Genomic DNA, 9,881 nt, shown 5'->3' on the forward strand with positions numbered 1-9,881 from the left:
TGCCCTGGGCACAGTCCAGGCACAGGATCCAGTACTACCCTAGGCACAGTCCTGGCACAGGTGCCAGCCAGTTCGGAGGTTGTGCAGCTGCCAGCAGGGAAGACAGCCAGTGCTGTGTGGACCCACTGTCAGCCATGGGGCAGGACGATGAAATCAGGCAGGAGCTGGGAAGCCTCCATGGCATTCCCCTCTACAAGAGCTTCATTGAGGGCTGGCCACAGGTGAAGGCTTTCCAAGCCCGTCCAGACGACCTGCTCATCTCCACCTACCCCAAATCGGGTGAGTGGTCCTGGGGAAGGGTGCAGGGGGGATGGGGTGACACCAGCCTTTGCAATGCTGTCCCTGTGCGGCAGGCACAACATGGCTGAGTGAGATCATGGACATGATCTACCATGATGGTGATGTGGAGAAGTGCCGACGGGATGCCATCTACAACCGCGTGCCCTTCCTGGAGTTGAAGGCCCCCGAGGAAATAAGTGGTGAGCTTCCCCAGCCTGGCTGCCTGGCTTGGGTGGAGAGGGAATAGAGCCAGCATGGGGGTGAGGGTGCTGGGGCTCACGCCTCTAAGTCCCCTGTGCCACAGGCATTGAGCAGCTGGAGAAGACCCCATCCCCGCGGCTGGTAAAGACCCATCTCCCAGTCCAGCTTATTCCGACCTCCTTCTGGGAGAAGGACTGCAAGGTAACATGGCAGGTGATCCCTGTCTCTCTCCCCATCTGGGCTGCTGGGGAGGAGGCACCACTCTGTACCTCCCAAACACATCCTTGGCTCTCTCCAGATTATCTACATGGCCCGCAACCCCAAGGATGTTGTGGTCTCCTACTACTACTTCCACCAGATGGCTAAGATTCACCAAGACCCTGGCACAAAGGCTGAGTTCATGGAGAACTTCATGGCTGGCAAAGGTGTGAGCTGAGCCACAGGATGCCCACCCTGCCCTGCCTGTGGGAAGGACATCCCCTGCTACCCCTCTTTTCAGCTAATCCCTTGACCATATCCCACAGTGCCCTACGGATCCTGGTACGACCACGTGCGTGGATGGTGGGAGAAGAAGAAGGAGAAGAAGAAGATACTCTACCTCTTCTATGAGGACATGAAGAAGGTGAGGGTGGGAGGTAGGGGAAGGAGCCCTGGTTGCCCCCCAGCTTTTTTGGCAGCCTCCTCATGTCAATCACCCTGCAGGACCCACGGCAGGAGATACAGAAGATCTTGCAGTTCCTGGGCAAGGAGTTGGCAGAGGGAACAGTGGATAGGATCCTACACCACACCTCCTTCCAGGAGATGAAGAAGAACCCTGCTGCCAACTATGAGACCATGCTCCCAACCTTGATGGATCACAGCATCTCCCCCTTCCTCCGGAAAGGTGGGGGTTCGTCTGGTGGTAGAGGATTTGGGAGGGATTTCCCTGGATTGTATTTCAGCCCCCATCTGTGGCTGCAAATATGGCATGTGTGTGAGGATTTACCCCAGTTAATTTCTTGCCCCCAGGGACCACTGGAGACTGGAAGAACCACTTCACTGTGGCCCAGAACGAGCGCTTCGACCAGCACTACCAGAAGCTCATGGCAGGCTCTGACCTCCACTTCCAGATGGAAGTGTGAGGGGCTCATCTCCCTTCCCAGGAGGACTGTGCTTCTCCTTGCTTTCCCAATGGGAAGGATGGATCCAGATGGAGATTCTTGCACTAATTCACTTTTCCCCCTGCAATAAATTGTGATAAATGGAGGTTGAATCATTGCTTGCAGGGAAAACGAGGGTGGGGCTTGAACCCCCTGAACTCGAGGCAGTGTCTGGGAACACCTTCATGGTTATCAGGAGAGAGGGTGGGCACACAGTGGATTTTTACTTGGCAATGGTTAGGCATCACCAGGAGTGGGCACCTTCCCAGAAACCACCACTGGCCCCTGTCAGCTTGGGCTGCCCCAGCCTACCAAGGTGCCTGGAGGGAACAAAGATTGATGATGAGTGGAAAATCCCCAGAGTAACAGCGAGTCCAGTGCTGCCACAGCCCTTGCGTGCACAGGAGCCTTCACGCCTCTGGGTTGTGGCAAGTTTCTTGACAGAGTGGGTGGTGGTCAGGCTCTCCTTGGCCCAGCTGGAGCTTGGCAGCCTATGGTCTGTGGAACAAAGGTGAAGGGAAACAGCTCCCTGCTGGTATGTGGCCGGGCTCAGCACTATCACTGTCCTTGCTGGATAAAGAACACACCTTTCAACCTATAACCTCGCTGCACCTTGCCCTTGCTCTGGGATACCTGGAGCAAACCAATCCCTGTCCCACGGGGGGCAGGGGTGTGCTTTGGAGCCCCAAGTTCCCCATTTACACCCCATTTCTGGCTTGTTCTTCAGTTTACAAGACTGCATCTTCTTGGCAAAACAGGCTCATAGGTTGTTCTATCCCGAAAGAGATGCAGCCCAGATCCAACTGCTAAAGAGCAGCAGCGCTATGAGGGGACCTGCCTCACAGAAATAAATCATTTTCACACATTCATTTAAATGCCATGATGCCATCTCCGGTGGAGATGCCTTCCACTGGAAGATGTGTTTCCTCAGCTCCTGGCTTTGCCTGCCCTGTTTGCACATGCAACCAATTTTGCTGGCACATGGACAGCAAAACACCTGAACACCTGCCATGGCAATCCTGAGCAGGAACTTGGCCCTGGAGATAAATCAGGGACGTTTTTCTCAAGGCTGCCAACAGCTCAGCTGCTGGCCCTGCCAGGCTGCCATCTCTCCTGCCCTTCCCTCTCCCTCCCACCTAAGGTAAAGAGGAACATTTCCCCACCATCGGCACCATTAAACACTTTTCCCAGGAGCACCTGTGCTTTGCAACTCCGCAAACTTTGGACCCGTATTTGAGTGGAGTAGGGGTATGACCAAAGCCTGAACCCCACAGCCCATTCGCAAGCCCCACGTCGGTGTGAGGAGCTGGAGACGTCCACGCAGGTGACTCTTGGACCAGGACAGGCTGATGTTCAATGTCCCGGGATGTGGGTTGGGATTTCCTCCCTGTGTTTACTTCAGCGGGTGGAGGGGGGAGCTGTGATTTCCACTCCCGCTGCCCGTGTGCGTCCCGACGGGCGCTGAGCACGGCCAGCCCATCACAGGCATTTGGGGACCGTCCTCATCCCCGCTCGCCCCTTCCCTGCACTCCTCCCACCGCAGCACCGGGACCAGCTCGCTCCAGGCTCCTGTCCCAGCGGTGCCCCCGGCGCCTCCATCTTCCAGGCAGGGGGAGGAAATTAACAAATCCCGCCCCGTAAGCGGCGGGCCAAGCTTTGTCTGCTCCCTGCCAGAGCGCCCGGAAAAGAGGCAAGTAGCGGGGGGCTTTGGCCGCCGTCCTTTCGGGGTGCCCCGGCCTCATAGGCGGGGGGCCCGCGGGGGTGGGTGCGGGGCTCCGTGTCCCCGCAAGCCCCCGGGAGATGGAAGCGAGACACCAAGCCTCTCAACAAAAATCACAGCGTGGGAGTTTTGTCGACGCCGTGTCTAGCGTTTCTATCCTGGGTCATGGGTGGAAAGGCTTCCTAGGGAGAGAGTCCTGTGAGTTCTGCTCCTCGTTCCTGTCTCTGTCAAGCCCTCACTCAAGCCCCCTGAAAGCAAGGCTTCCCCCGTGCTGTCGTACGACAGGGAGATGGGGAAGAAAAAGCAAAGAGAAAGCAGCCTGCGACTCCAGCCAGGAGGAATGCCTGCGAGTTTTTATGCCCAGGAAGAGCGCTGCCAGTTTGGGCAGCTATCCACTGCCTGTCTGACCTGAGCCCCCAGAGCTGCCGTGCCCTTCCACTCTCCCTGCACTGCCATCTGGGCCCCAAAATCCCCACAGAAAACAGGTGTCACCTCCTGCAATGCCAGCAAGCAGGGCAAGGTTTCCTTCCTATGGCCAGGATGGCTGGGTTCAGCAGGGATTTTGGGGCCCTCAGGGAAGCAAATGGCCCCATGATGCTCCTCACTGCCAGCCAGCCCTGCCACGTGTCCCTGTCCCCAGCAGGATGGCCGATTCAGACACCTACCTGCGGCAGCCCTGGCGCACCGTGCACGGCATCCCCATGGTCAGTGCCTTCGCTCTCAACTGGGAACGGGTTGACAGTTTCCAGAGCCACCCCGAGGACATCGTGGTGGTCACCTACCCCAAATCTGGTGAGCATCCCCAGGCACCAAAGGAGGGCCAGGCCCAGGAAGAGAGCCCATGCTACAGGTGCCTTGGCTGGGACCGAGAGTGTGCCAAAAGGCAACACTGGTAGATGGTGACCCTCTGGTGCCTGAGATGGGTCTCCAGTGGGAATGGCGTCAGCTGGACACCCAACCTCTCCCTACCAGGCACCACCTGGGTCAGTGAGATTGTGGACATGGTCCTGAAAGGCGGTGACCCACAAAAATGCAAGCAGGATGACATTGTGAACCGGGTGCCCATGATGGAGTTTGCTGCTCCTGGGAAGTTACCAGCAGGTAGTGGGGTGGCAGAGGGTGCTGGGTGGCAGTGGGTGCTGGATGGGGAGAGGTTTGGTTTTGTATGGGAGGGCACCACAGTGGGATCAATTCAGGGGGAAATCCTTACAGGCACAGAGCAGTTGGAGGCTATGCCATCCCCTCGCATCATCAAGACCCACATTCCAGCTCATATCTTGCCCAAATCCTTCTGGGAAAACCGCTGCAAGGTAACAGGCTGGAAAGAATATACTTGGAGGAATCCAGCAGACATAAGGGGCTCCGTGCCCCCTTGGGACCCTGCAAGTCCCCACATGCCACTAAACTTTCTGCAGATGATCTATGTGGGACGCAACGCCAAGGACGTGGCTGTCTCCTACTACCACTTTGATTTGATGAACAAGTTCCACCCACACCCCGGGACATGGGCCCAATACCTGGAGGAGTTCATGGCTGGCAGAGGTGGGACAGGGCAGCCCAGAGTGCATGCAGGGGACCATGCAAGGGACTGTCACCTCCTGACTGCTCTCCCCATGCAGTGGCCTATGGTTCCTGGTACGACCACGTCAAGGGCTACTGGGAGTGCAGGAAGGATCACCCCATTCTCTACCTCTTCTACGAGGACTTGAAGGAGGTGATGGGGCAGGGGGGATGGTGCTGTGGGCTCTGGGGGTGGCAGGAGGGGTGAGTGTTGGCCTGTGTCGCACAGGACCTCCGCCGGGAGGTTGCCAAGGTGGCCCAGTTCCTGGGGCAGAAGCTGTCGGATGCGGCGCTGGACACCATCACCCAACACACGTCCTTCGAGGCCATGCGGGACAACCCTGCCACCAACTACACCAGGGTGCCCTCTGACATCATGGACCACAGCGTGTCGCCCTTCATGCGCAAAGGTGAGCGGCTGCGGGGGCTTCTGGAGCACTGTCTGCCCCGGCCCCTGCTGAGCCCCATCTCTCCTGGCCACAGGCACCACTGGAGACTGGAAGAACCACTTCACCGTGGCCCAGAACGAGCGCTTTGACCAGGACTATGCGCAGAAGATGTCAGGCACCGACCTGTGCTTCCGCACTCAGATCTGAGGGGACACCACTGGATGCCCCCCAAATTCATCCTGTGCTGCGGTGGCACTGCTGCTGTTCCTTCCTCTCCCTTGGAACTGCTGGAGAGAAATAAAATGTGCTTCTTGATCCTGCCATGTGGTGCTCACTGTCCTGTGCCTCTGCTGCTCCCAACCCAGCTGTGCCCCTGGGGCTGCTGTTCTCTTCTTAGGCTGGGGACACCCTCAGCTGCTGTGGTGGGAGAATTGCCATTAGCAGCTCGTGGGATTGCAGAAGGTTTTGGCAAATCTATGTATGGGGAGCATGTTGGGTGGGTGTGGGCAGTGAGAGGTGTCCTCCCCCCTCTCACACAGTGGGATGTGGCCTGGGACCTGTGGGGCTGAGGTGTCCTCTGTGACCCTGCCTGCAGGTCAGTGGCTGCTGGTTTCTCCCTGCACTCGCTCCTCCCTCCCCACATCTGCTGGGTTGGCAAACATTACTGCCCTCAGCGCCCTGCCTCTTTCCTTCTCCTTCCCGCAATTACCGCTGCAAGGGAGGCCCCGAATCTCCCTGTCCTCTGCTGTCACCCTCCTGGAGTCACCGTCGTGGCGTCACTCTCCCGGCGCAGAGCAGCAGGTCTTTAGGTGAGACGGGTGTCCTGGGGTGCCCTGTGGGTGCTCTGCCCATGATCAGTCACACAGAGCTAAATGCTGCAGGGTCCAGGGTGGTGGGTTTGGGGCATTTTGGGTTTCTGTGCAATGAACAGCCCCACACCTTCCCCTGACCTGTGGTCTCCTGTAGTATCCCCAGGGACCCAATTCCCTGCTCTCCAGGGGTGCTGAGGCAAGGGAAGAGGTGATGTGCTGGTTTAGTCCCCTAGGTCTGGGTGATGCTGGCACGCTTCTGGCACCCCTGTCCTTGCTGGGGCTCTGGGTGTGCTCCTGTCCCTGCAGTTGGGATCCCTGTTCCCAGCAGTGGGTGCAGAGATGGCCGCAGTGACCTCTGGTCTGTGCCCTGGTGCTATTGCTGCCGTTCCCTGAACAGGCACAGTGCCAGGTGACCAGGCTGCCCTGGCTGGTGGCTGCCCTGAGAGGGTGTGGGGGGCCTCCCCTCCTCAGCCAGCCCTGCCACATGTCCCTGTCCCCAGCAGGATGGCCGATTCAGACACCTACCTGCGTCAGCCCTGGCTCACAGTGCACGGCGTCCCCATGGTCAATGCCTTTGCCCACAACTGGGAACGGGTTGACAGTTTCCAGAGCCGCCCTGAGGACATCATGGTGATCACCTACCCCAAATCTGGTGAGCATCCCCAAGGCAACCAGATGTGCTGGTACTGGCTGGGCAAGTGTATTGTTCATACCCCCTGCCTGGGGTATGCAGCACATTTAGGGGCTGTCTGGACAGAGTTGTGTAGGATTTCCCTTTTCCCTGATGGCATCTGGTTGGGGTCTGCTGAGACCCCCTGCCTGGGGTTATGAAGCACATTTAGGGGCTGTCCGGACAGAGTTGTGTAGGATTTCCCTTTTCCCCGATGGCATCTGGTTGAGGTCTGAGGGATTATCACTGCTGAGAAACCCGATGCTGCCATGGCTGCTCCCCTTTATGGGTTCCTTTCCCCAGGCACCACCTGGGTCAGCGAGATTGTGGATATGATCCTGCAAGGCGGAGATCCTGAGAAGTGCAAGCGGGACATTATCAGCAAGAGAGTGCCCATGCTGGAGTTCTCTGCCCCTGGGAAGATGGCAGCAGGTAGTGAGGTGCAGGGGGACCCCACAGGGGCTGAGTCCCAAGGGTCTTTGCCAAGGGCTCACTGAGGAAGTGCTCTGGGGTCCCTCAGGAACAGACATACTGGCCACCATGGCCTCACCCCGCGTGGTGAAGACTCACCTGCCAGCACATATCCTGCCCAAATCCGTCTGGGAAAACCACTGCAAGGTAACACCCAACAGTTGTCCCTGCCCTGGAGGGAATTGCAGCAGCCCTGTTCCCCTGAGACAGGAATCTCCACTGCTCCCTCCAGCACCTTAAGTGTTCATGGGAGTGCTAGGAGCTGGAGCATCCTCCCTGTTGGGGGTCCTGGGGCTGCCCCTCATATGCCCATGGCCATCTGCAGATGATCTATGTGGGACGCAACGCCAAGGACGTGGCTGTCTCCTACTACCACTTTGATTTGATGAACAAGTTGCTGCCGCACCCTGGGACATGGGCCCAATACCTGGAGGAGTTCATGGCTGGCAGAGGTGGGACAGGGCAGCCCAGAGTGCATGCAGGGGACCATGCAAGGGACTGTCACCTCCTGACTGCTCTCCCCATGCAGTGGCCTATGGTTCCTGGTACGACCACGTCAAGGGCTACTGGGAGTGCAGGAAGGATCACCCCATTCTCTACCTCTTCTACGAGGACTTGAAGGAGGTGATGGGGCAGGGGGGATGGTGCTGTGGGCTCTGGGGGTGGCAGGAGGGGTGAGTGTTGGCCTGTGTCGCACAGGACCTCCGCCGGGAGGTTGCCAAGGTGGCCCAGTTCCTGGGGCAGAAGCTGTCGGATGCGGCGCTGGACACCATCACCCAACACACGTCCTTCGAGGCCATGCGGGACAACCCTGCCACCAACTACACCAGGGTGCCCTCTGACATCATGGACCACAGCGTGTCGCCCTTCATGCGCAAAGGTGAGCGGCTGCGGGGGCTTCTGGAGCACTGTCTGCCCCGGCCCCTGCTGAGCCCCATCTCTCCTGGCCACAGGCACCACTGGAGACTGGAAGAACCACTTCACCGTGGCCCAGAACGAGCGCTTTGACCAGGACTATGCGCAGAAGATGTCAGGCACCGACCTGTGCTTCCGCACTCAGATCTGAGGGGACACCACTGGATGCCCCCCAAATTCATCCTGTGCTGCGGTGGCACTGCTGCTGTTCCTTCCTCTCCCTTGGAACTGCTGGAGAGAAATAAAATGTGCTTCTTGATCCTGCCATGTGGTGCTCACTGTCCTGTGCCTCTGCTGCTCCCAACCCAGCTGTGCCCCTGGGGCTGCTGTTCTCTTCTTAGGCTGGGGACAAGCAGGTGTGGTGCTCCCCTCAGCTGCTGTGGTGGGAGAATTGCCATTAGCAGCTCATGGGATTGCAGAAGGTTTTGACAAAACTACATGTGGGGAACACGTTGGGTTCCTCCCCAGCCTCACACAGTGGGATGTGGCCTGGGACCTGTGGGGAAGAGCAGTACTCGTGGGGCTGGAGATGTCCTCTGTGGCTTTGCCTGCAGGTCAGTGGCTGCTGGTTTCCCCCTGCACTCGCTCCTCCCTCCCTGCAGCCACAGCATTGGTAAACATTACTGCCCTCAGCGCCCTGCCTCTCTGCCCTTAAAAACTGCTGCTGTCATCCTCCCGTTGTCACTCTGCTGGTGTCACCATCCCAGCGTCACTCTCCCGGCGCAGAGCAGCAGGTCTTTAGGTGAGACGGGTGTGCCTGGGTGCTCTGCCCATGCTCAGCTGTGCAGAGCTGCACATGTGGGGGTCCTGGGTGGTGGGTTTGGGGTACTTTGGAGTGCAGTCAGCACCCCTAAACCTTCCCCTGCTCTGGGGTCTCCTGCAATATCCCCAGGGTTGGTGAGAGGGAGGTGAGGGCAGTGTTCAGTTCCAGTTCCCTGCTCCTCAGGGGTACTGAGACAAGGGAAAAAGTGCTTGCTCTGGGTGATGCTGGCATGCTGTTGGCATCCCTGTCCTTGTTGGGGCTCTGGGTGTGCTCCTGTCCCCGCAGTTGGGACCCCTGTTCCCAGCAGTGGGTGCAGCGAAGGCCGCGGTGCCCTCTGGTGCTATCGCTGCTGCTCCCCGGGCAGGAACGGTGCCTGGTGACCCCAGCCATTGCAGCCTGCCTGGTCTTTGCCTAGCTCCTTCCTGCTCCAGCAGCAAACTCTCCCACTAAAACAAACGATCGGCAGGATGACTGGGAAAGTCATGGGGAAAGGCTTGCCATGACAGCACGAACAGCAAATATTCGTGAAAAGGTGGAATGGAGAGAGCAACTCCTCCTTTTTGGGCTGGTCTAGATGAGTCTCATCATGTCCATACCCATGGGATTTGCAGATTTGCCCATCACCATAGCGTGCAGCTTTCCCTGGGAGTTTGGACAGGTGCTGTCAAGACAGGAGTGTGCCACATCTGCAGGGAGCTTGGGCAAGTCTGCTGCTGCTCCTCACTGACAAGGGGAGGGTGCAGCACTTATTCTTCCACAACAATGCAGACTCCTAGCAAGGACACCAAGCTTGGCCTTAACCTTCTCTCATTTCTTTAATGTTTTGGCTTTGCAGAGTGGAAATGGCTCCCGTGCCAGCCACTCTGATTTCTGCTGTTTACCTGCCAAGGCGCCCCTGCAGCATTACAGCAGCAGTGAAGAGCTCATAGAATCTTAAACTGAATCAAAAAATCCAAGTGCAA

General features: G+C 58.1%; 3 protein-coding genes across 5 annotated transcripts; all 3 read left to right on the plus strand.

The window, feature by feature from the left end:
• The first annotated feature begins 134 nt into the window (after positions 1–134).
• Positions 135–1,601, plus strand: LOC121348456 (sulfotransferase 1 family member D1-like). The gene is made up of 7 exons (XM_041428001.1): positions 135–279; positions 354–479; positions 584–681; positions 779–905; positions 1,005–1,102; positions 1,183–1,363; positions 1,489–1,601. The coding sequence occupies exons 1-7, from the start codon at positions 135–137 to the stop codon at positions 1,599–1,601; spliced, it is 888 nt and encodes a 295-aa protein (XP_041283935.1).
• Positions 1,602–2,904: 1,303 nt separating this feature from the next.
• LOC121348433 (sulfotransferase family cytosolic 1B member 1-like) lies at positions 2,905–5,598 on the plus strand. 3 transcript variants are annotated; one of them, XM_041427943.1, is made up of 8 exons: positions 2,905–2,943; positions 3,980–4,131; positions 4,312–4,440; positions 4,552–4,649; positions 4,755–4,881; positions 4,959–5,053; positions 5,129–5,309; positions 5,383–5,598. In XM_041427943.1, the coding sequence occupies exons 2-8, from the start codon at positions 3,984–3,986 to the stop codon at positions 5,493–5,495; spliced, it is 891 nt and encodes a 296-aa protein (XP_041283877.1). In that variant the 5' UTR covers positions 2,905–2,943; positions 3,980–3,983; the 3' UTR covers positions 5,496–5,598. The 3 variants fall into 3 exon arrangements, with proteins under 3 accessions (XP_041283877.1, XP_041283875.1, XP_041283876.1); XM_041427941.1 differs by lacking the exon at positions 2,905–2,943 and adding an exon at positions 3,059–3,309 and having other exon boundaries at positions 3,983–4,131; XM_041427942.1 differs by lacking the exon at positions 2,905–2,943 and adding an exon at positions 3,349–3,537 and having other exon boundaries at positions 3,983–4,131.
• A 435-nt stretch (positions 5,599–6,033) lies between these two features.
• LOC121348452 (sulfotransferase family cytosolic 1B member 1-like) lies at positions 6,034–8,410 on the plus strand. Its single transcript, XM_041427998.1, has 8 exons — positions 6,034–6,097; positions 6,604–6,752; positions 7,074–7,202; positions 7,291–7,388; positions 7,567–7,693; positions 7,771–7,865; positions 7,941–8,121; positions 8,195–8,410. The coding sequence occupies exons 2-8, from the start codon at positions 6,605–6,607 to the stop codon at positions 8,305–8,307; spliced, it is 891 nt and encodes a 296-aa protein (XP_041283932.1). The 5' UTR covers positions 6,034–6,097; position 6,604; the 3' UTR covers positions 8,308–8,410.
• Positions 8,411–9,881: the final 1,471 nt, after the last annotated feature.

This window comes from Onychostruthus taczanowskii, unplaced genomic scaffold, assembly GCF_017590055.1.
Source record: "Onychostruthus taczanowskii isolate IOZ18803 unplaced genomic scaffold, ASM1759005v1 scaffold12, whole genome shotgun sequence".
NCBI classification, from domain to species: Eukaryota; Metazoa; Chordata; class Aves; order Passeriformes; family Passeridae; genus Onychostruthus; species Onychostruthus taczanowskii.

Excerpts from the sequence above, each read along its gene's own strand:
- LOC121348433 (XM_041427943.1), top strand. The coding sequence starts at position 3,984 with ATGGCCGATTCAGACACCTACCTGCGGCAGCCCTGGCGCACCGTGCAC. Across the intron at positions 5,054-5,128 it reads TCTACGAGGACTTGAAGGAG|GACCTCCGCCGGGAGGTTGC; the intron begins GTGATGGGGCAG and ends TGTGTCGCACAG. Across the intron at positions 5,310-5,382 it reads GTCGCCCTTCATGCGCAAAG|GCACCACTGGAGACTGGAAG; the intron begins GTGAGCGGCTGC and ends TCCTGGCCACAG.
- LOC121348452 (XM_041427998.1), top strand. The coding sequence starts at position 6,605 with ATGGCCGATTCAGACACCTACCTGCGTCAGCCCTGGCTCACAGTGCAC. Across the intron at positions 6,753-7,073 it reads GATCACCTACCCCAAATCTG|GCACCACCTGGGTCAGCGAG; the intron begins GTGAGCATCCCC and ends TCCTTTCCCCAG. Across the intron at positions 7,203-7,290 it reads CCCTGGGAAGATGGCAGCAG|GAACAGACATACTGGCCACC; the intron begins GTAGTGAGGTGC and ends GGGGTCCCTCAG.
- LOC121348456 (XM_041428001.1), top strand. The coding sequence starts at position 135 with ATGGGGCAGGACGATGAAATCAGGCAGGAGCTGGGAAGCCTCCATGGC. Across the intron at positions 480-583 it reads GGCCCCCGAGGAAATAAGTG|GCATTGAGCAGCTGGAGAAG; the intron begins GTGAGCTTCCCC and ends CCTGTGCCACAG. Across the intron at positions 682-778 it reads TCTGGGAGAAGGACTGCAAG|ATTATCTACATGGCCCGCAA; the intron begins GTAACATGGCAG and ends GGCTCTCTCCAG.